Source organism: Lichenostomus cassidix, chromosome 3 (assembly GCF_008360975.1).
Source record: "Lichenostomus cassidix isolate B80296 chromosome 3, HeHo_3.0, whole genome shotgun sequence".
NCBI classification, from domain to species: Eukaryota; Metazoa; Chordata; class Aves; order Passeriformes; family Meliphagidae; genus Lichenostomus; species Lichenostomus cassidix.
This window is the reverse complement of record NC_139483.1, coordinates 47,902,369-47,926,538: the sequence shown is the minus strand read 5'-3', so window position 1 is coordinate 47,926,538 and position 24,170 is coordinate 47,902,369. Positions and strand designations below refer to the sequence as shown.

Sequence of the window (24,170 nt, the reverse complement as noted above, 5' to 3'; positions counted from 1 at the left end):
TCCTGATGTGTGGTGGGGCTGTGTGCTGACACCTGAGGCCCCCTGTGCTTCTGTTTTTCAGGCAGCATCTCTTGTGTGCCGTGGACAGGAGGTAATTAGAGACAGTCTGAAAATCTAGTGAAACAGGTGGAAAATAGCCTTTTTATTTTTTTTTTTTTGCTGCTGGACTCTATTGCCTCCTTGGCTTCACCTTCCTGTCCTGGCAGGTACTTGCAGGGAAAAAAGGAATCCTCAAGGATTCAGCTGCTGCTTTAGATCATCTTCACAGACGATAACTCCAGTGAAATCGGGATTGTTTGCAGAGGTATGTCTGTGAATATTTGTACAGGAAAGACTTGGTGGAAGATGAGCTGAAGGCAGTAATTACTGAGGAAAGACTTGAGGGCCCAATGCTCCCAGAGCATCTGGGTGGGGAAGGAGCCCTTAGCTATGGTAGTGGATACACAAAAGGTCTAGGTATTTTAAGGCATCTTTCCCATAGGTTATTGGAGCAGTTGGTTTTTCAGCATGGCAGAGCAGTGTGCCAGGGTGCTGCCGCAGACAGCTTGCATGGCTGGGGGAGCCTGTGGGCATCTGCCTGCTGTGCAAGCACCTGATGCCTAGCCTGGCCCTTGGCCATTGAGCACTGTGAAAAAGGGATGACCTTTTCTAAAATATGGCAGGGGACAGATTTGGGGTGGTACCTCTTTCCTGCCACTGCCTTGTAATTAGAGCCCTCATGCTAGCTTATCACTGTTGATGTGGCAGTTCAAATTTTCAAAGGGTTCCGACCACTGACCATTCCACTGGGCACCTGACTGCAGTGTAAGATGAGATGGTGCCCATTCCTGATGTATTGCACAGAGAGAGGGTGTACCAGGAAGAGAGTGAGATGCCAGAGAGCATTGAAGGCATTTTGTTATAAATCAGGCAAGTCCCAAAACTTTCTGGGGCAGGTTGTGTGTGTTTGTATGTGTTTCTGCACTGGAGGGGTATTCAATGATCATGTCCAAAACTGTAGGCCGAAAAGAGGAGTTTATCGGTCCACTTGGCAGTGCTAATTTAATGGTTGGACTCTGTGGCCTTAGAGGTCTCCTCCAACATAAATGATTCTATAATTCTGGAAAACTTGATGCTGAAAGATGATGATCTAAATGGAAGAGCAGCCTTGCAGTAAGTCTTGATTCCCACCCCTCCTCCAGGAGAAAGGCATCATAAAGGATATAAATCAAGAGCTAGAGAAAAGGAACATTGCTCTCCTGTTTCTTCTCCAAAATAAAACAACCAAAACGAGCCCCTTTGTTGCCCATATTGGCAACCATCCAGCCCCTAGCCCTGGTGATGGTTGCAAGGATGTAGTGTTATGATAAACAGCCACTGTGTTGCAAGGGGGGGCTATACTGTTCCTGTTTTTTTTTAACAAAAATCCATTGCAGGAAAAAAAAGTGTCATTGCTGTAGTTATTTACCTGAGATGAGATAAATGGTCAGGATACTTAAGTCAGTGTCAGAGTCCAAATAGTTGAGATGCTTAGAAAGGAGGAGAGCTTAGGGCTGTGTATAGAGGGGAAATATGTCACCACATACGTGATGATGAACCCTTTGACAAGAGACTGAGTCCATGTTTTCCTGGAGGAAATAAGGGGGGTATGTTTGGGAGCTCTTTCCTTGGTTTGCCTGGTGCAAAATTGGGTTCTGAGCTGTGATACAGGATATGCACAGTACAGAGTGTGCTAGCTCGGGCACAGTGGTGCTCTGGCATCTGGCACTGAGGTTACCAGTGTGCTTATAGGGGCATTATGTAGAGTTGTCCGGGTCAAATGTCTCAGCTTTGTGATCTCTGCATTGCGTTCATTCACATGTGTGGTCAGTCGTGAAGTGAGCTGTGTGGCATGCTGTGGTTGGTGCAATTGAGGTCTGGTTCTTGATTACTTCCTGGGTGAGGTTGCTATCCTTGGTGTTCCCGAATTCCCACAGGAATCTCATGCCATGTGCGTTGTGTCAGTAAGTGTAGCGCTGTCCGGAAGAGGAATGTAAGTGTGGTACTTCTGCTTCAGGGCACTTTCACATTGCAGGAGCTCTTGCGTTTTGCAGCTGCTTTAATGTTGCTCTTACTGGTTCACTTGATGCTACACCTAAATTAGAGGTTACTGGGTTAGGTCAGGGAACACTCCAGCATGAGTGAACATGAACACTCCAGCCCACTTCTGAGACAGGAAAATTTTCTTCAGTAGGAATTAGGGTAGAAGAGGAGCATATAACATCTGGTGGATCCCACAGCTTGTGGCTTTATGTGTAAAGATCATAATTAAATGCCAATATATTTTCTGTGTTCTGGGCAAAATTTCACATGTGATGCAAAGGTTCTTTGCCTGTTAATTGGGGCGGGTGCTTTTAGCACTGAGAAAACTAGTGTGAAGGTGGTGAAAGGTCCTAAAAGCCGTGATCCGTTGTAGGCATGTCAAATTTGATTTTACTCTGTCTTTGCAATACAATGTTGAAAAGGTCTTGGGCTGCTGTATTTATCCTTAAAGGATTCAGTGTCCTTAGAGCAGTTGATTAAATTTTGTTTCAGGATTAAGTCTGTGATTGACAGTAGCATCTTCTCTGAAGTAGTTCTGCTCTGTTGAATGGCCTTTGGAGGAAATGGGATACACTGCAAAACTTTGGAGCTCGCTAGGAAAATTAATTCATGTTGAGTAGTATACTCAATGGAGGATTTGGTTCTAGGGTAATTTGGGCAGAAAAGAAAATGAAATCTCTAAATTTGCTGCTGGTTGTTGCCATGGAAGTCCTGATGCATCCCTTCTTCCACAGTGCTTCCCTGCTGCTGTTGGGCAGGGGGAGCTGGGATGGAGCAGAAACCATTAGTCAGGTGGTGAAAATGGTCTGTGTCCGTATAATGTTCAAATAAAATTCCAAGTAAAACCAAGACTGCTTAGAAATATTTTGCTGCATAATTTATGCAGCATGTTAGCTCTCACCTCCTTTGTTATAGCTTCTTATTTGGCCCTGCAATTTCTGGCTCTAACTTATATTTGTCCCCATGAAAAAGAAAGATTAAAATGTAATGTTCAATTTCATTTTGCTGCCTGTAAAAAGAAGGAAGGGGTTAAAGAACATAAATATAAATAATAAAGAACATACTTGGGATACACTGCAGTGCTGAAAGATGGTAATGTACTATAGTGATCATCTGAAACAAAAATTTATGTGGCCTAGAGAAGTGCAACCTGATTATGAAAGCATTCTGCATAACTTGTGTGGGTATGGGAAGGAGGAGAGAAGTTGTGAAATGGATCAGAACTTTAAACTTGTTTCCTCCAGTTGGAAAAGTCTGTTTTCTTATGGAATTGGGTCCTTATGCTTGCTAATCTGACGTGTTTTCCCCTAATATGCACACAACTGTTTTTCTCCTAGTGATGGGGGGAAAAAGGCAGAAAAAGGGGTCTTGTTCCTCCTAAGATATTATGTGTGCCTGGTATTCTCATTTGTAATCAGGTTTCTTTCATACTCTTCCAGCACTCAAAAATGTCCTTAACTTGCTATCCTATTAAAAAACTCTTGTGCTGCCAAAAAAATGTAAAGAGGCTGTAGAAGTTGGAGACTCAACTCTCATCTACAGTGCAATGGAAAAAAGGAAATAGTACGTTCTTGGCACTCCCAAATTTAGCAGAGCCAAAAGGTTATCATCTGACAGAGCAGATGAATGGTAATTAAGATAACTAATGTTACTGGAAGTCTTTAAAAAGCAATTAAATTAATTATGTTTGATCTTGGTGAGAATCTGTGGCTGTGGGTCAGATTTTGATCTGGATCTGTTACTTGGGATGCAGTGTGGCGTAAGTGGGGGAAAAATAATGTGTGTCAATTGTGTGAGACTTTTTTAAACTGCTTTGTGTCTGTATAGTGGCACACTTAATAGAGGCTTTATTTTTTCCTTTCTTTTTATCCCTCTCATTTTTTGATGAATAAATTGAGCTCAGCTACAGTTTGGAATCTGCACATTATCACAAAAGCCTTTTTGTAAAGTCCAACAAATTTATGGTGTATGATATAGAGCTTGCACCTTCTGTGTAAGGTGAATATGGTTAAGACTTATAAACCCTATTTCGCAGATAATTATTTTTAGACCTAAGGATTGAATTAATGCAAAAAATAGGAACAAAAGAGAATTTCTGATTAAATTACTATTTTTTAACTAAGACATCCTTGAAGTATCTTAATCAAGGGAGACCAGATACAAGTTTTACTACATAAAGAATTCCTTCCTCAACACTCTATAGACATTTCCCTCACCCTCCCCCAGTCCTGCAGGGTTTGGAGAGTACAGCTGAGGAGCGGGTGAGTCAGTTAGATTATGTCTTTCAGAATCATCCAGCTTGTTATAAATAACATGCTGTTTATTTAAATATCTGTAGTGTAAATAGGTAACCCCTTGCTCTAACATTCAAGTGCAAAAATAGTGCCCTGCGCTTTTTGCAAACTGGTCTAATTATATCTCAATAATGAAGGGCAGTGTATTAATACAAGGTGAGAGAATTTCACTGCTAGAACCTTACCAAGAACTGATTCAATAATGATAATTTCTTTTTATAATAAATAGAACTAGTTAAATAAGTCCTCTCAGCTTTAAATAATTTTTAAAGTCCCATTTCAAATTTTCTTCTGTAGAATAAACTAAATTAAATATGAATAACCACATATTTAATTTTTAAGATTATTTTAAATTTCTGTTCGAGTAAGAATATATACGCAAAAGAGACTACTTTTAAAATTACATCCTTAAGGAAAATATACTTATTTAATGTAAAGCTAGGTTGAATAATGGCCCAAAATATCACCTTGGCCTTGAGGTTTTTGTTCTTTGATTTCTAAAATGAGGAAATTAGCCTTTTGAAAACAGATGAAAAATGTGAACAAAACGATCTAATATTTTCCTGGGTTTTTTCCCTTCATGCCTACTTCTGCCTTGCAGACTGTCTCTATTTAGCATAAAACAAGCCTGTAGGTTCCCAAACCTATTTTAGCTTTGAGCTAATGTGCAGATCTGGTCATTGGCTGTGGAGGATATGGTTGGATATCCTTAGGCTTGTTTAGCTTACTTTTTAGCTGAGATGTGACATGGTGAGCTCTTGTAATAGTTTTTCGGTGGTTTTGCCAGTATTTGAGGGATTCATGGAGTGGAGTGTGGTCACCTTTCTAGCTGTCCCCTTGCAACTATTGATATAGAAGCTCATCCTGACATGAATTTTTCAGGTCTGTCTGAGATTGTTGGGTAACAAGTGTGGAAGCAATAGGCAAAGGGAACTTTATGCATCATCTACAAGGAAAATTTGGGGCTCCTGCTTCTCTCTAGGCAGCTAATTATCAAAGGATAATAGTGTTCTGGAGTGACCAAGATGGCTTGCTTTTTTCTTGGGATTTTTTTCCCCATTAGTAGAACTTTGTTACCTGGCCTTGCTTTTCCACCCCAGGGCAGAGCATTACTTATAGTGAGCTAAGTAAGCATGGATGTGACTGTGTAGCTACAGAAGAGTGTGTTCCCTTCTGGCAGTTATTCAAGAGTATCTTTGAATATTTATATGGTGAATTAACACCCTAGTGAAGAGGAGGTTTGGCAGAAAATCTTTGAGGATCTTGCAAGTTGCTGCATGTAAAGTTAGTGGTTTCTTTGCAAAAGCACATACTGAAAAAAACCCAAAAGGCAAATCTAGAATGTGCTGAGTAAGGGTGTTGAGAGTTGAATCTGGCAATATGTGATTTTTGCAAAGGCATCTTGTCTTGGATTGTCATTTATTCAATGAAACCTTTATTTTAAAAATTGCTTATAGAGGGGAAAAGCTTTGTGCCTTCTCTAATGGATACCTAAATTTTACTGAATTCATGTAATTGAGTTTTGTAAAACTTATTAAAGGTTTTTCATAAATTGCAGGTTGACCTCAGCTTTAATAAATCTGTTGGTCTCTTCTCAATAGTTAGTGGCATTAATGTGCTACAGAAGGAAAGGTTGTCATTGCTCAGTTGAAGTGAAATTCTTCATTTCATGGAGAGATGGAAGACTGCTTGCTTCCTTTCCTCAATTTTTCCAAGCTGACTTTTCTCTTAAAATGGCCCTATTCTTGTGTTGCAACCTGAAGAACAAGGAGGGGGAACCTTTGTTGGGAATGCAGAATCGTTCTTTTGAAGAAATTTGACAAATTTAGAAGAGCAGTGGAGATCATTAAAGTTAGAACAACCGTGCTGGTTTAGGAATCACTCTATTTACAGCAGCCATGGCATTACAAGGGAGGATTCTTCAGTTGGGTTTGGGCAGAGTAATTCCAGTTTAGTACCCACCTCAGTTCCTCCATGCAGGGGTCACACCTGAGCCACTGCTCCACTTCATCCACCACAGGTTGTGTTGCAGGTAACTCACGGGCACAGCAATGGGCTCCATGAAGTGCCAGCTGTGCCACATAAGGTGAGGGAGAAATGATCCATGTGGATCTGTTCATGTGGGAAGATAAGGCTTAACTTAACCATCTGTAGGCGATTAAAATTCATGACAGAAGGTCACGATATTATACTCTACCAGTCATTTCTTCATTAACTAGACCTATGCAAATATAACATGGTCTGTTTAAAATTTAACCTCAAGAGATGACTTCTTGCAAGAGAATCAGTGTTGATGCATAAAAATGGGAGTAGGTGGAAATGCTGAAATGCTTTAGACACCTCTTTCAGCTTAGTGTAAAGGCACAGTGGCTGAAAAAAAGGCAGTTTCTACACACAACACACATGGTGTTTGGTGAGCAGTTGTTTCTAGTAGATATTGGGAGGTGGAGCTGTCTGATATGTGTCCTTGTAGTGTGTTTTTAAATACTTGCTAATGGATTTGGATCCCCTTTATTGTTTAAGAATACCCTTGACTTCTCTTGTAGTTTAATCTAAGTATTGTATTTCAGCATGTGTAGGTGTTTTTTGGTAGGTGGTTTTTTTATGTAAGTGTGGTGTTCTTCCATCCCTCTATTACTTTGTCCTTCATTCCCCCTAGCTGTTTCTTATAGTTTTGGGGTTTTTTTTAATGAGAGATGGTAAGAGTAAAGAAGCAGCTGTAACTTCTGTGTGCTTAGTTTTCCTGAACTTGGTTCTCGGTTGGTGGTGTTTCTTGGACCAGTGGATCACTTGTAAAGTCTTTAATTTGGGTGCAATCTGTCCATAGTACCAGCTGCCTGTAACAGTTCATCTTTGCTGTTGCCCATGTTGACTGCTGTGTCTTGGGTTTGTTAAGTGAATGTGTATTTCAAAGGTTTAACATTTTTCTTGTTTTTCTACCTGTATTCAGCCTAGCATCAGAGCCACCATATCAAAGAGATCTTTTATCCTGTTAGGGCAGGGTGTCTCTAAGGATGGATATCCAGATGAAATTTGAAGTGGTAAAGACCTCTTTATGGTATAGTTTTGGGTTACAGTGTTACAACAGTAGCTATCTATTGTTAAGGTATTTTTTTCTCTGCAGATGAGACCTGTTTATACTGCAGAACAGTAGGGTTTTTTTTCCTTTGTTCTCAATCAGAAGGAAAAACTGTAAAATTTGACTTGTTTTTGTTACTCTTCAGCACTATTTATTGTCACAGACCTTTGGTGTGACAGATGAATGTAATATTTGGGGTATCCATAGCTCAGATCTGTGCATTTTCAAGGGAAATACCAAAAACATCCAGGAAGGTCAGCCTTGATCTTTAGTACTATAGCCTAGTCTTCCTTAAGAAAACAAACAAATCGTAAAAGAAACCAAACAGAAAAGCTTACCCTGACTTCCTTCTCCTTTCTCTGTTTTCTCACTGAAGATGTGGATTAATGCCTTCAAAATTGAAAGAAGGTAGAGCTTTCGAAGATTAGTAGTTCTTGTACCTTGCTTTTTTGTCATAGTCACTGGGTAGGTAGGTGTCACTTGTGACTAATGTTGTGAGAAAGGCAACGATATCTTTCCTAAGTGGTAGAAATGGCTCAGATAAAATACTGAATACTAAGTACATTAGCTAGCAAGGTGATTAGATGTACCCACTGAAGTTAATGTAAAGGTTAGGGAATGGAGGTGATAGAGCTCCAAGGGGAAAAAAAAACCACTGTTTCTCAAAAAAACATGTTTCGTGAGTTTCAGCCCTCAGGGAAGGACATATTTTCAACCACTCCTGTTCCTAACCCTCCCCCTCATAAAGTGAATGGTAAAGTAAATAGAAGTGTAATTATGCACTTTCTAGCTTGGATGTTTCTTCCTGATGTACAAAAGCACAGCCACAAGGTAAGGCAGTGGTTTTTAAGTGATGGAACAAGATGTAATGGGGTTGGGTTTTTGTCATCTTTGTTGTGTATACTTAAAGATAAGAGAGAAGGAGGTATATGTAGATATATATGCCTGTGCACATGTATGTATGCATACACCTCTATCTGCTTTCCCCTTCTAGGACTTCCGTTTAGAAATGGTGATATTCCTGAGAAATTATGCAGCCCTTTCAAGTTGAAACTAATTATACAGCAGTGTGCGGATCTGAGATTGTTAGAAGTCTGTTTCTAATGAGGTGTTTCCAGTTAGTTGCTTAGGAGTATGGTAAATCCTCAGTTCATACTAAAGCACATGTCTGTACTTCTTCCATCACTTGCTGGGGTAGGAATTCTTGCAAACCGTGCAGAACCCCCTGAGTTTTCCCCAGCTAACAAGGGTGGCTTGGAGGCAGCCAGCAATAAGTGTGTGTATGTGCACATGTGGGAGTGCATCCTTAACATGGCTGGGCATCTCTTAGGGGATGGGTTTATTTCCTTGTCACATCCAGACTGTGTGGGGAGCTCCTGAGAATTGGGGATATAGAAGATAACTGTTGAGAACCTTGAATGATAACAATTACTAGAAGCAGGGTGATTTGTAATTTTTTTTTAATCTGAAATTTGGTCTAAGAATTGGTGTATACTGTCCTAAGGTCTTTGGATTTTTTTGAATGGTAGTTCTCTAGATTGTGACTGGAGTAATTTTGTCCAGAATAAGCAAATGCCATGTGGACAATATGTATTCTTGCATATTCACTTTTTTTAAAAAAGCAATGCCATAACTGAGCTAAAGGTAAATCTCCTGAGTCGTCCAGTAAAAGGTTTTTAGGGGATGAGAGGCATTCAGAGCAGAAGTGGTAGACAGAGGACATGCGTGCTGTTTCACGAGGTCAGAGCCTTCATGTAGTAGATACAGAAAAATGCATTTCAGGCAAACAACTGAGGGAATTCAGTCTATATGGGATGAAATTTGTTGCTACTTCTTTGTTGTTTCCCCTCTGTCCCCAGCCCACCCCCCTTTTCCTGGTTAGCTCTGTCTCAAATGAAAAAGAACCTCAAACACTTCTTATGACTGTCTGTGGATGTTGAGCTCAGCTACTCTGCAGGTTTGGTAAAGCTGACTCCCAAGGTTTCTCATGGGACTCTTTATTTTCTGAAATCTGTCAGTTTCTCCTGTATATGTAGTGTCTGGATATTGATATTTGGACTCTGAAAATGCAGGTAGCTTTACTGCTTTGCTTCCTTACAACTTGCTGGAGAAAAGCTGGTAGTTGATTTTTTTTTTTTTTTTTTTTTGTTCCCTTTCACTTGGTCCAAGACATGCTAAGGCTCTCCTGCTGGTCAGTGTCTGAATTTGCAAGTTTGTAGCTATATTTTCCTGTCCTTCTGTAGGCTTGTCTCCTTCCTTGTCTGTGTACTTTCTTACTTGTGTATCCAACTGTGAAAGTTGTGTTTTAATAGCTCCACTGAATGAGGAAGGATAGTGGTGGTTTCATGAACTTGCTGGAAAATTTTAGTTTCTCTCTCAGCAAGAGGTCCCCACCCAGCTGGGGAGGCTTCTGTGGTTCTGTGCTGGTGACTGCACTGGGCTTGTTCCTGTGACCTTGGCTTTGTGGAAGTGAAAACTTAACTCAGCCTTTAAGTGTCACATACATAGTTTCCTTGTGGTTTTATACTGTGTTGGGATTTCACTACTGTGTGCCCCAGCTTTTGGGACAGGAAATAATTGCTTGATGATTTTTTTTTTATTCCATTTCCTGCATGCAGTGTTCATAAATCATAGTCAAAGATCTGGCAATAACTTGTTAATGCAAACATGAAACACATTGTTCTAGTCTGCCTGGCTTCCACTTTTATAGTGGATTTTGTATCCAGACACAAGGGTGTATTCTTGGAGTGTCCTGGGCAAGGTCAGGAGTTGGACTCAGTGATCCTGGTGTGTCCCTTCCAGCTTAGCAGATTCTATGATATGTGTGGTGATCTGTCCTTTCCCCACCAGGTATCATTTGCTGCTTTTTGCACTGTTACAGTGCCAGAAAAGGAGGAGAGACTGACTATAGAGGACTAAACTCTCTGCAGCACTGAACTAGAGGGTACTTGGGTACTACAGTGGTGCCTCTAAAAGATTATTTGAGTAAGTGGATCTTGGCAATGCCTATTTTTGAACCTGGGTTATGTTAAAAGGCATGCGGCATATTCCAAAATAATTTTGGAGAACTTATGTTCAGGTTGACAGTGCTGAAACACTTCCGCTGCATTTCTGTGAAGGTGTTGTAGAGGAGAGCGCTGGTTTGTACTTGCAATGTTTACCAAGCCTTTCTAACATTATCCTGATGTGTTGTGGCTTTTTTTCTTCTTTTTCTATGCTGATACAGCACTCTTGAGAGTGGAGTTTAATATATGTTAAATTTTTTTATCGATAATGAAGGAAATTTGCATTTCATTGTGGTATTAACCATGAAACTTAATTATAAAATTTGACCGTTTTATCTTCAGAGAAAAGCTTAGCTGAAGTGGTGAAATTTCTGATGTCTTCAGGAGCCCTGTATAATTTCTGTAAGCAGTGGGCTGAACTGGAATCACTCACCTTCTTCTTATTTCTACTTTCCGAGCTCTGCACTGTTTTGGGTTTGCTGCTGCTGTTTGAACTTTCCTGCTCCCCAGCATCCCCAGAACCCGAACATGCCTTGTATGCTCCCAGATTGTAACAGAACTCTTGGCTCTTCTGTTTTGTACAGAACATGGGGGTTAGGGGAGAGGAAAAACCTACCAAGTGAACTCTCTGATGTGCTCACTGTGTCTGTAGTACATTCTTGGATTTTGAGGGAAAGGTGGACTGTAGAATTCGTTGTGGGAAGATGCCGTGGCTAAGAAATGAGGCATGAGGAATTCCATCCTGCCATCACTGCTGCCCTGGCATCCCCTCCTGGCATCACTGCTTCCCAGCAGTCTTCCTGGTTTTAGTTGGGAAGTAGGCTGTTGGCTTTCTGAAGCAGTGAAATAAATGGTAAGCCAGCTACATCATTGGAGTCCTCTTGGTGTTTTTGGCCAGAACTGGCTGTACAGTGTGTGGGGAACTGAATGAATGATGATGATAGGAACTGAGAGGAGCTCCAGCTGTTGCCGTAGTAGTCACAAAGTTCTTGCTGTCTCTACAGTTGGGTATGTATCCCTGTACTGCCCTGCTTCTCTACCAATTACTGAAATACAGAGGTTGAAATGTGTTGCAGCAATTCTTTGTGGGGAGACAGCAAGGGCTCTGGGAGCTTCTCCAGTCTTGTTTGTCAGATGGAGGTAGCAAAGCCTGCGTGCTGAGCTGGGCTTAGCCAGAAGCCTGATGATGGGAATCTGAGTCATGGTCCAGCTGGTAGCTAAAATGCCAATGCAAGTTAGTTTTCTTGTGAAAATGTTTCTCCCCTCCATGTTTACTTGTTCCTGCTTTTGTGTGCTGGTGGGAGAATTTCAGTGGTCACATTTGATCCTGACCGGGAACATGTCTCTGCTGCTTTTTCATCCCAGCTGCCTGATCTTGTATGCCAGAGACAAAACAGGGGACATGCATGGCTTATATATACTATTGGTAGGGGTTTAGTGCTCACTTTACTGGGATTGTACTGGATGGAATGCAAGGAACTGGCCTGCCTCATTGATTTGGGCTCTCCTGATAGAGGGTCAAAAAACTGATGAACACCCATATAGATCAGCGTAGAACAAGGTAAGGAGTGGAATGGTAGGTACGAAATTGTTAGTGTGACAGCACCTGATAATCTTGTGGGAGTAAGAAGACTGAATGACCTGTCCTGTGATTTGCTTTGAGAGCTGATCATCTTTTTTTCTTAGCAGTAGCGAGGTTTTTATAATTTACAGGAAGAACACAGGAATATTTGGAGGGAAGTAAGGAGAAAGATAGGTGGTGGAAAACTGCAGGACTGGGGGAGGTTATTTGGGTGTAAAGGTAGATTTCTGAAAACCCCTGGGAGCTTCTTGGCTCAGTGGTCATTTAGCTGCATTTACACTAGAGCTACTTCTCAGTGACTCACAGTCTCACATGCACTTAATAGCACAAGTTTTCGCAAAGGTAGTGAGAAATAGGTTATATTTTTAAGTAATGTCGCAAACATTTTTTAATTGCATCTGTATGAACTTCTGTTTCTGAACCTTGCAACCTGTATCCTAAACTGCCTTGCTTATCTTACAGTGTAAGCTGCGATGATCTTTATTGTGTGAATCCCCTCTTTCAAACCACATTTGTGAAAATATGTAATAGGGATTTATCTTTTTTCTGTGACTGACCCAAAATGCTTCTGTGATTCAAAAGTGATGGGTTTTTTTTTTTTGCGAACTGTGTTATAGGGAATAAAATGTGTCAGAATGCTGTGATTCAAAATTAAACAAAATCACCTACAAACAGATTAAAGAAAACAAACCGTATTAATGCTGTGGTTATGCTACAAAGTAAAAAAAAGAACCAAAACAAACCACCAACCAAAACCAAGTAGCAGTGAAGTTTTATAATGCTTTAGTCATACAGCTGCCTTAAACCAGTCCAGGTAAAGTGAGGGAACTGTACTTAAATAATAGAAACGTATATATGACAGTGTTAACTGTGAGCATACTACAGTTAGGTATTCAATGATTGGTAGTGAAGGCAATATAGTGATTGACTGAATGTAAGTATTATAGAGAAGTGCTCAAATCTAGGACAAGTTGAAGGCAGAATAAGAGACCAGAGAGCTGCACACTCATGTTTGAGCAAATTACTGCTGCCATACAACTTGTTTGTGTTTTGTTGTCCATCTCATCTTTTATTTGTACTGGAGTTTTACCAGCCTGTAAAGAATTTTTTTAAAGTATACCTGTGAACAAGTTTAATGCAACTTGCTTTTATATTAACTTTGCAAATTTGAAGTGGTGTTTGCCTGGATGTGCTGGCAGGCATGCAGAGAGATAGAAGGCTTGCTTTGCAGTAGCAGCTTGTTGCTGCTCAAGCAGGAGAATTTAAGCTAGTAAGAAAATAACCCTATGATAAAACTTTCTCAGTGTTTGGTAGTAACAACAAAAGCAAGTAGGGTAGTAGAAAAACAAGATGAAGTAAGGAACAAACTGGTAAATGTGTGTCATTTGGAGCACTTTGTTTTCTGTGCTAGGGAGACTGTGGGATTATAAAAGCCCATCTGCTAAACAGAGTGAGGGTCCTAAACAGACAGGATGGTGTGTGGTGTCACAGAATCTCAATCTGTCCACTTTGGTGTAAAAACTTTTGTTCAAAGGTACTTACATACATACTCACTGTGAGTGAGTATGAAAATAGTGATTGTTTATTTGAACACTTATATTCCAAGGAAAAAAAAAGCAAATTATTAAAGGCTTCAGCCTTAAATTGTTTTTTGTAAAAGCAATGTGAAATTTTATTGAGCTTGTTGTAAGGTTGTTGCAGGAAATGTCAGATGGCTTTATAACCAGTAGTACAAAATGGGGCTGTGAAATGAATAGCTGAAAAGCTGCTGTTCACGCCATGGGTGAGACTGTGCCTGCTCACACTTCAAAGTGTGATACTTTAGTAAGGTGACCAGTAATGTTATTACTATAGTGTGGGCATCTGGTTTTAACCCTTAAATTGTTTTAAATTCGACTATTAAACACATCTATCGTTGACATTAAATATTTGTCATGTTTATGGGAATGCTGCGCAGCATCTGTAGTATCGCAGTAATTGTGAAGCAGGACTTGTGTTTTGGGGCTTCATTTGTCTGGCTTAGGAATGTGTATGACTTGTCAGTCAGTCTTGCACAGAAAGACTTTTTAGAATATACCTGTGGCATCCATCTCAACCTTCACATGATTTAGGATTTAAATCCAACTAACACTTGGTTGTAGACAAAACCCATGATGATTGTGGCAGCAAGTAGCGGAGTTGGTCATTTTGCCATAGTACTTAGAGAGGTACAGATGGAGTTTTTGAGATGGGTACTGTGTGATTGCTGGCTAACTTCTGCACAATGTTTGCTGGATTTGCTTACATGGTTTCTGAGAGTTTTATTATCATATCTTAGTGGGTGGTGGCATTTGAAGAATAAAAGAATGCAATCCTTCTGTCCAGTGGAGCTTTGGTAATTACTCCTCCACACACTTGAGCTTAAATAGCTGAGCCCAGTGTTTTCCATTTGACCTGGCAGAAGCCTGTGAAGTGTACACACAGAAAGCTTGCTGAAAATTTCTTGAAAACAAGTGAGGGCGTAAACATGCCAACTTTTGCTAGCTCACAAAACTGAATAAGTTATTGCCCCTCAGCTGCTTACTGCCTATTCTTTTCACCACATTTTTGCTGGTTGTGGCTTGTGTGAGCTCTCCTTAGCCAGTGTGGAGCGGAGTGAGGTACCTACTAACCTAGCTATTACTTAGCCTCATCAGCTGATGAGTGATCTGGGCTGCTCCCCAGTCTCTGCCTGGTTACCTGGGCAGGTGGCTTCAGATAGGGTGCACATTCTGTTCCAAATAAAATGCTGTCATTTTCACTGCTGTTGGATCTCTGTTTATGAGTGTGTGTGTACCATTACTGTAAGAGATACTTGAGGGTTTTTGGTATTTATTTGTGTGGGTCTGTTCTTCCTTTAGGTAATGGTTCCATTGTGCCATGTGCTTTGTCTCTTTTCCACACTTTTTCCCTAGTCCCTTGATATGCAGAAATGCTGTGCTAAACTGAAGAGCACTCCCTCTGAGAGTTTTAATTCTCGCTTTTGCTGCCCTAAGAAAGCAGGTTGATGCTGTTTGTTGCTCTGCTCTGTTATGTTTCCCTTTGTTAGCTGGCAGTGCAGTGTGGTAGTTCTGTGTTGCCATAGTTGCTCTTTGATGGTCTCTCTGTAAATTGACTTCAGCCTCAGAGTAATTTATTAATCAGTTATTTTGCAGGTTCCACTAGGTTCAATATTTAACAAAGTACATGATTCTACCTCGTTCTTTTCTCTTCTGTGCTAATTTGTGAAGGAGGACAGAAAGAAGGCCATTAGTTTTAACAAGAGTTTTAATGATGCATTTCTAGTACCTGAAAACTGATGCAATGATTTTTTTTTTTTTTTTACTACAGTCTTTGTAGAATGTTATACCTACCAAAATATCTGAATGTTGGATTATCTGTTGAAATATACTCTCTGGCCTTGTTGAAGTCTTGATAATCTTAATCCCACAATGATTTGCAATTTGTAGCTGTTAAAAGGAGTTCAGTGGCTAAAGGTTGTGAATGCTGTGTAAGCTTTTAGCAGTGAGTGTATATTTAACTATTGCAACAAATTAATAAGAGATATATTAAGTCTATATTAAGTTAACTGGAGGCTTTAAAGAAGATTGAACAGGAGTATGTTCTGTGTGGATTTTTTTCTTTCTTCCTTTTGGTAAAGTGATCTTTCATGAAAGTAAAAGCTTGTGCAGTGGCAGCAGTGTAGGTAATTCCAAGATGGATTTCTGTAGTTCAGAAAATTTTACATTGCTGCTCTAGCATCATGCAGAAGGAATGGTGTGATGGCTGCACTCATCAAGCTGGGCTGCTCCAGGACCGTGGGCTGGGTGCATGCACTCGAGCTGGGTGTTGTGTCACTGTGAGTCCTGAAAACCTAGTGCACCCTTCCTGCACTGAGCTGAGTAGATGTGTTTTGGGTTGATTTGGTTTGATTTTTTTTTCTTTTTTTGACTCTGATAGAACCAAATGCTATTTTAGTAAGAGGGATGGGTCCTTTGCCTTGGGTCCTTGGCAGGAGATAGGTTTGTCCTCTGAGGAGTGAGGAGTTTAACTGGAGATGTGTTTGTGTTGGACCTGACCAAGGTCCATAGAGAATAGAATTCATTTTATTCTTCTCAGTTTTAGGATGCTTCTAATGGTTTCTTACTGATTTTTAGCTCTCTGAACTAGGAAAAGACAGCCTATTTAGCTCAGGGAGCTCTCTACAGTACTCTCACTTTTCAAGGAAGGAATAGGGAGACTTGGGGCCCCTAATGCAGGCTTTCTGCAGATCCCTCTTTTCCAGGTGAGCAAAACTTTCCATCCCCATCATGGTGACTGGGAAGTCCGAAGAACTTTGTTAATAGTTCCTGCAGAAGGCAGGGCAGCTCTGCACAATGCTGTCTGTTTTTGTGTTTTGTTGTTGTGGAAAAGCATGAATAGAATACGTTGTTGCAAGCAGGAAGGGAAGTAGACCATCTGGGTGGAAGATATTGAACGCTAATTTTAACAAGGCCGGTAATGTGTATACTTGCAACACTCTGTCAGTATGCAAATAAATAGCGTATTCTAAGTGGTACAGCTGAAGAGTTAATGTCTTAGAGGGTGCTGTCTGATCACCCATGCATTGTTACAGGGCATTAAAAAAGAAAACCAAACGTACAGAATTTTGGAGCTGCAGTGTTGGTGGCTCCCTGCTGACCATGAATGCTGTGGTCATTGGTCAGGGTGTGCCACTCCTGAAATGTGCCTGTGATATATTTAACTGTGATTATGTCCCCTCCTTTTCTCACCGTGGTAGGAGATGAGGTTTTAGCTTTCAGGCTGAAGGTTGTGGTTGCAGCCCTAGCTGGTAGAGTGAAGGCCTGAAGGCTTGGGCAGGTGGAGGGACATGTGCTTGCTCCAGAGCTGCTCTTCGGGTTTCCTGATATGTTTTCCTTCCCCTCTGCCCAGCTTCAGGCAGACACCAATGCACAGCCCTGTGGAGTTTGGATGGGGAAAGCAGTCAGAGTTTGAAAAGAATGTACCAGAAGATACTTTCTAAGGAAAAAAACCCAGTGGGATTTACAAGGAAGCATGGAGATGTTTATGTTCTTGGAGTTACAAACAGATACTTGCAAAATGAGTGACAGGAAAGTCTACAAGTAAATTATTCATATGTTTGCCTAAATCACTGCTTCCAAAGCCTTGGCATGTGAATGACAGAGGAATGAGATGTTTTTTGGAAGCAGTGGCTTTTTGTGCAGCAGTTCTTGGTGCTATGGGGTTTGCTGAGGGCAGTTGTCTGTCCTGGGTGGAGTTGCTCAGCAGCACAGTTCTTACAGCTGTTTGGCCGCTGGGTTGAACCCAGTCTTCCCAGTCCATCCCACTGCAGCAGGGCAAATGCTTTTGAAAACTGTGAAATCACCAGGATCGCTGGTTGGAGGAGCTCATCTGCTCAAGTGATGGCACTTCTTTGCTTGGGCTTGCATGCTGTCACTCAGGGTTCAGTGCCTGGGCTCCTACTGGAATACACATTGCACCCCAGCATACAACCACACAAGTGTTGAACAGTGCATCTGTCGTCGATTGATTGGGATTTGTTTTATAAAGGTGCCTATGGATGGCCAGGAACCTTGTTTTGGAAAGTGTGCTCCGCATTTTAAATGAGAAGCAAGATGCAGAATTCTCCTATTTGTCCTATGAACCTGCTGTCACTCCTCTGAGCTGCTGTAAACAGGTGGCCCAGGATGTTTTGTGAGAAGGGGGTATTGTTTGGTTGGGCTTCACAGGTGTGACTATAATGTAAGCAACACTTTTGGAAGGCTAATGTACTGCAAAGGTTTTCTCAATATTTACATTCAAAATATTCCCTTTTACAAAAGGAAAATGGAAGCTGTAAGAGGAACTTCAAAAAAGAATGACTCAAATTATAGTGATTCTTGAAAGGCATCACAATTTATCTACAGCTGCTACTGTTATTTCTTTTGCAGGATGAGTCAGTTATTTGTGGCAGCCACAGACATGCTGTTTGACGAGACCCATGTGTCAGGCACAGTGTGCTGGAAGGGTTTGTGTTGGAACTGCCTGTGAGAGCACTGAGAGAATATCTGTGTGTCACCTGTACTGCAGTGCTCCACTAGCTGCCACACACTGTTCCTCTTCCATAGCAATGAGGGCATTTACTGTATTGCTAATTTTCATTTTCTAGAAAGCTTTATGCTGACGTGAACCTGTCTGTGGGAAAGGTTTCAATAGAAATGCCAAAAACTCATCGTTTTCCACGTGAGTTTGCTGGTGCTGTGGGTTTCCTGGAAGTAGGGTTTAAAGTAATCACCAGTTTCCAGCAAAATCCAATAGGCACTTGAAACATTACTCTCTGTTCAAGTTCTCGTTGCCCTTTTGTCATCCTTCTCCTTAGCATTGCCTGGAAGCTTTTGTTTGCTTGCTAAACAAATATTGTGTGGCCTGCTAATTCAAATCGTGTTTGTCAGGCCAGCAAAAAAAGTTGCCAGGTTGTTGTGGTGAAATGAAACATCCTGAACAAAATTATGGGATGTTAATGTCCCACAGCATAAGAAGCTCTTAACTAGATGCTCATTACAGCAATGTTATAAAGGGTAGGACTAAACAGGTAGTACAGGAACCTGGAGAAAGACTGTGCTTCCCCTCTAGGAAGGAGAAGACTTGGCTTGTGTGTGATGGAGAAGGAAGGTGAAGGAGGAACTCTGTACTTTATTGTTCTGCTCCCATAAGAAGTCCTTTAGATTTTTTTCCTCTGCCATGAAACCAAGCCTTTCTGTATGGACTTGTATGGAAGAGTGGAAGTTCAGTGCAGGGCTACCCAAGGCCTACTTGGAACACAGCTGGAAGGAGGCAGGCTGTGAAAAAGAAGCCAGTTTCCTCTTCTCAGAGTCAAGGCATTCAAGGCTCTTGGAAGGCTCCCAGAAGGCAAAGAAGAAATGGAAGCCAATCTCATTCTAGATTGTCTTGTATACAGGGGAGTTGTATAATTAAAGGATGTTGCCCTCTGCTCCCATTATTGTTTGCCTCTGTGAACTCTAATTTTACTCTGAACCCAGTGCTGACTTGGTACGTGCTGGGCTGTGATAGAGAAGTGATTTTAAGTATTTATGAGCTCACCTTCAGATGAATGGGTATGGTTATCTGGGTTTTTTCCTCTCTTTTTTTCCTTTCCCCCCCACCTCTATATGCTTTTGCTTTCCCGTTGCCTGCTGTGTGGACTGAGCTATAGATGGGTAGTGTTTCACGTATGAAGTGTGGCATTCAGACCTTCTCTTCAACAAGGGCTGGATTGTCATCTAAGCTCCAGCCCTTCTGAAAACTGTTAAAGCAAGCTTGTCATGTGTTGAGTGTAGCCTTGTTCTTCATGCTTTGTAATACGTGGGCAAGCATAAAAAGACATGATTTCTACTTACTAGACTTCTAGTTAGGCTTTCCTCTACTTCTGTCTTCCCACAGTAGTTTTGGCTGGTCTTTTTTATCATACATGATAAGAAGCCTAGGCAGCCAGCCAGCTGCTGTGGAGCTATAATAGGGCCAGTGGCATGTACAAAATTTGATTACTGCTGTCAACACCAGAGAGAATAGAAGAGAGCACGTACTTCAGTCAGAGAGCTGCTAAATAAATGGCCTGTTGAATTCAGTAGTAGTAGAAATAAGACCATCTTCCTCCTAATGAATGAAGTGGTTTAGGGGTAGAGAGTATGGTAGTATATTGAGCTGTGGAATTTGTTTAAAAACGTTTTTAAAAAGTTTGCCTTCTTCAAAGATTGCTTTGACCAGAAATTTCCATTTCTTTTGCTTATCTGCCCTTGCGGTTAACCTATGGATTTCACACCCAATACTTAAGACATTCACAGAGGCCATGGTTTCACTTTTTAAAATTTAGCTTAAAAATATTCCTGCCATCCTAAAGCTAACTTCTTTGCAGATGGGTTCTGATATGAAACTATTTCATGCCAGTAATTCTATCTCCATTTAGGCAAGTGATTTTTAAAATTTGTTCTTTAATTTAAACACAGTGCCACAACCTCCCCTTAAATGAATAAATATTCTCAGTGTATATTCCTATTGAAATGTTGGGTTTTTAAGTTAAAGCCTGCTGTTAGATAAAAGCAGTTTCTCTGATGTATGTGGGGCAGCTACTCATAGCAGGCAGAGCTTGAGAGCTGGGTTTCTTTGGAAGCCTTGGTGCATGGATGATTTTACTCAGCTCCTCTAATAGCTTCACATTGAATGAAGTTCAAGGGACTGATCGAGTCAGACTGTTGTTTCTTTAACTGCTCTCACCGACTGCAAACGCTCTTTTGAGAAATGGTAAACCCAGAAATGTCACAAACTCGCTAACTCCTGAAACTTGTGATTGTTTTTCAGTCTTGCCAAGTGTGGGTGGGCCTTTTCTTGGAGTGGCAGGGACTGAGGTGAGGTGAGGTATTGGATACACAGCAGAGCATTTTTAGGGAATCCAGACCAGTCTCATCAAGACTTGAAAAAAGGAAGATGTGGTGCTGTTGGTAAGACTTCTGGCATACATGCGAGTCTGTCTGCTAATTCTCATTGTCTGCTTGGTGGAGTTGGCAGCGTCTTTTTGTTTTGTTCTTGTGAAGTGCTTGGCACAGTAAGGTTTGTATTTGTATTTACAAAATACATCCTTGTTTGTTTCTAAAATAGAGATCCTAGCTTTAAAACTTTTATTACCTTTTCACTTTGCTCCTGTTTGCATGGTTCACAGAAATGTTCGGATACAAATGTCTGATTTAACCCCTTAAATGTATGGTTGTCTTTATTCATGGAAACAAAACTCCTTTTGTGTGAAGCCTCTCAGCCTTCAACTTTGAGGAATTCTTGAATTTGGGGGAAAAAACCTCCAACCCACAAAATTAAGTAAGACCAACTTCTGGCCCACAAAAATTTAAAGAAAAATCTGATCTTGATTTCTCCCTCCTTCCGTCCCCTGAATAGTGTCTGGGATGTGATACAGTAAACTGTCCCAACTGGATATCAATGAAGAGAGGAGAGCTGTATCTAGAACAGTTGTCTTATAGCATAATACAACGAGACAGGCAGACAAATCAAACAACCTCTGTCTTTCTGCTTTTGAAACCAATTCTGTGGTTTAGAATTCTCTCTGGTCATAGTGCTTGTATTATGTGTTATAGTTAATCTCTTCTGGCATTGCTTTGTTGTGACTATTGGAATTCTGTACAGTTCAGTATGCTAAAGTGTGGAATATGGAGTGTCTTTCAAAACTATGGAATTTGGAGTCCTCTTAATTTGATTATAAAGTTGACAACAGGGTTTTGGAGACAGAGGGATTGGATTTGCTTTCTGTACTGGTGGTAAGCACAGTTTAAAGTCCCACTTGTAAGATAACTCTTGCATTACCAACCTTGTGCTTTACTGTTCCTTGCCCTGTCTTATTTGGAATTACTGCACAGTGGAAAAGGCATGCCTAATTAGAGTTTGTAACTTTTGACGTGGAGGATTATTTGTACAACTTCCTTCTTAGGAAAGGCCATTAAAAGATGTGGATGCTTACCTTGAAGAGTTGTTCTGCTTTTATGTTCTGTTGAATGTGTGAAAAAAATGTTGTAGTGATACTGCAAACTTTTTACAGAACGAATGCTAAAAATATTCAGGATTTTTAAAATGAGTATTGTGTTTGACCAGAGAGTTTGATTTGAACAGAAAATTGCCATTGGCATTCCTATTTTCAGTTTGTGGAATTGAACTTGCCAGTTCTCTGAAAGCTGGAGTGTCCTCCTATTTTCATAAGGAGTTACAAAGCAGCAGATTTATCTGATTTTAAAGAGAAAAGAAATCTCAATTATCTTGAAGTCTGTTACTTGCTAGCAGGCAGCGTTTTTAAAGGTTTGTTTCCTGACTGGTTTTGTCAGTCACTGTGTGGCTGAATGTGCCAAACCCTCTGAGGAAAACCAGTGCTTCCCTCCCCCTTGAATCCCAGCATGCAGTTCTTGCGTGGGTTCTAGCGTGTACTTCCTCTGCATCTTCACTTTCCTGTTATTCAAAGAGTGAGCTTGATCATGAGCGTTCAAACAGCCAAAAAAGTTGCGTGGAAAAAGTACAAGGTTGCTGCGCCTCGGGATACTGACAGGCAGACCTGTTGCCCTCCGCTGGGTAAGTGCTTCCCTGTGTCTGAAGGCTGTGGTAGATGAAAGGATCCAGCCATGTGGGTCTGTTTTTATTTTCTACACCTGATGAAAGCTGCTTTTCTTAACTTGGCAAAAGTTAGTTTATTTTAACAGAGCAGGTTGTGGAAGGCAAGGCAGGAAGCAGCGCAGGGAAATGCTGTTTTCTGTGGCGCTGCTCCGTTGCAAGTGTCGTGTGAGCTCTGGCTGCGTCACACCTGCAGCCACAAGATCCTCTTGGTAATGCTTGTGTTGTGGGCTTCCCTTTCACCTGGAACAGTGACTTGTTCATGGCCGAAATTTTATTGTTTTTCTGTCCGAAAGTCTTAATGTCCTCAATTTTCTTAAACTGTGCATTGAATTATGGTGATTTCAGCATTTAGTTCTTTTGATTCTTTACAGTTCTGCTTATTGTGCCTTTTGGTACTTTTGAATGTATAAACTTATAGCAGCTCCTTGACCTCTCACAAGTTTTTCTCCTCATTTTGGTGGTATCTCACTAGAGCACTATTCCTGTAATTTGGAAAGAATGTTTTGTGGAGGGGTGCTTTGGAAGAGAGAAATTTGGGATAATATTCTTTTCCTTTTGCCATTTCTCATACCTATTCTAATTGAAATTTCATGGATTGTCTCTTCTGTTTTGTGACTAGGGCCAAATAGCACAGATCGGCAAGGAAAAGACAATTTGAGCATTCCTAGTATTTGTGAATATGCTATGTAGATACAGTAATTAACAGATGGGAGCTGTTTATTTTGTGAATTGGTGTCAGAACTTAATGAAAACAGGACCTATTTATCAATAAAAAATTTAGTCCATTTGAGTTGACTTGTGATGTGGGTTTTTTGGTACAAAGCTGGAGTCTGATTACAAAAAATCCTCTTAAGATGTATCAGTGTAATGGCTAACTTTAGAATAAAATGATGGGCTGGGACTCTGATCTCACGTATGTTTGCTTCTAGAACAATGAAGTGGATTTGGATGTATGCCAGTTTAGCTGAGAGCAAAAACTTTTCCTTTGTGGCTCAGTCCAAACTTTCTTAAGAAGCTGATAAAGATGTAAGAAAACTCGGTAATGTGAGTGGAGTTGCTTTTGACTGACTCTGGAGAGCTCAGTAAATTGTAGGTTGGAGAGATCTAGTGTTCTTCAAAATCTGCACGTATTCAGCCCTCAAATGTGAGACAGCTGCAGTTGATCACTCTTGGAAGGTTAGCGGTAGGAGAAAATCAATCTGCTTGGTTTTTAACTTGGGCTGATGTTCATGGAAGTTGTTTGTTCTGGCTCTGTATGTACTGGTGTGGGTTTTTTTAGGACTATTTCTTGGATTTTTTTCCCTTCCTTCTTTTATTGTCATATTTTTAGAAGAGCATAAGCTTGGGACAGGAGTTATAACCAGCCATGTAGTTAACTGATGAACACTGCAGTTGTGAAAGCTCTGAAATGTTCATCTGTGGGACAATAGGAGGGTCAAGCTCTCTGAGGTTTTCTATCTCAATCCTTCAGATGTTTATAACATGTAAACATACACACACTTAATATTTGCGGATGTTTGCATGTCTGTGGATGATTTCTCTGGTGCCTGCTCCAGGTGGCTACGCAAAGGTGTAAATCTCCTAGTTGAGTAGCAGCTACATGCTTGTTTAGGTGCTTTATATTGATTGAGCAGAGTGTTTAGTGACTGTTTCTTAAAGCCTGTTTAAGTCTGAGTTGAGAGTTTCTAAACTGAGTTTCTCAGTTTCTAAAGGCACATAGATCATGGCTGGTACATTGCAGTTATAATTTTTCTTAATCAACCAGCAGTTTTTTTTTTTAGGAAATTTGTTGCATTATAATCTTCCTAACTCTTCATAAAGTTTAGCACTGTAGATTTGTTTTCCAGGAGAGTCACAGTCTCAAATTCACTGTCACCTGTTCACTTCTTTTAATACTGTGCATTTGGAGGCTGTGAGTGAGCTGTGGCTTTGGACATTTCTTAGTGAGTTGGAAATGCACAGACAAGGGGAAAAAATCTGAAAAAAAGCTA

At 40.7% G+C, this 24,170-nt stretch overlaps 1 protein-coding gene across 3 annotated transcripts in view; it reads left to right on the top strand.

Moving 5' to 3' along the window:
• The window catches only part of UTRN (utrophin), a 352,485-nt gene that overhangs the window by 12,849 nt on the left and 315,466 nt on the right, over positions 1-24,170 (top strand). For 2 of the 3 annotated variants that reach the window (XM_085055626.1, XM_085055624.1), the window contains exon 1: positions 22,022-22,137. The exons of the other annotated variant lie outside the window; for it this stretch is intronic. In XM_085055626.1, the coding sequence (XP_084911752.1) occupies positions 22,044-22,137 (94 nt within the window). In that variant the 5' untranslated portion in view covers positions 22,022-22,043. Of the gene's footprint in view, positions 1-22,021; positions 22,138-24,170 lie in introns of those variants that run through there. 3 annotated transcript variants of the gene reach the window in all.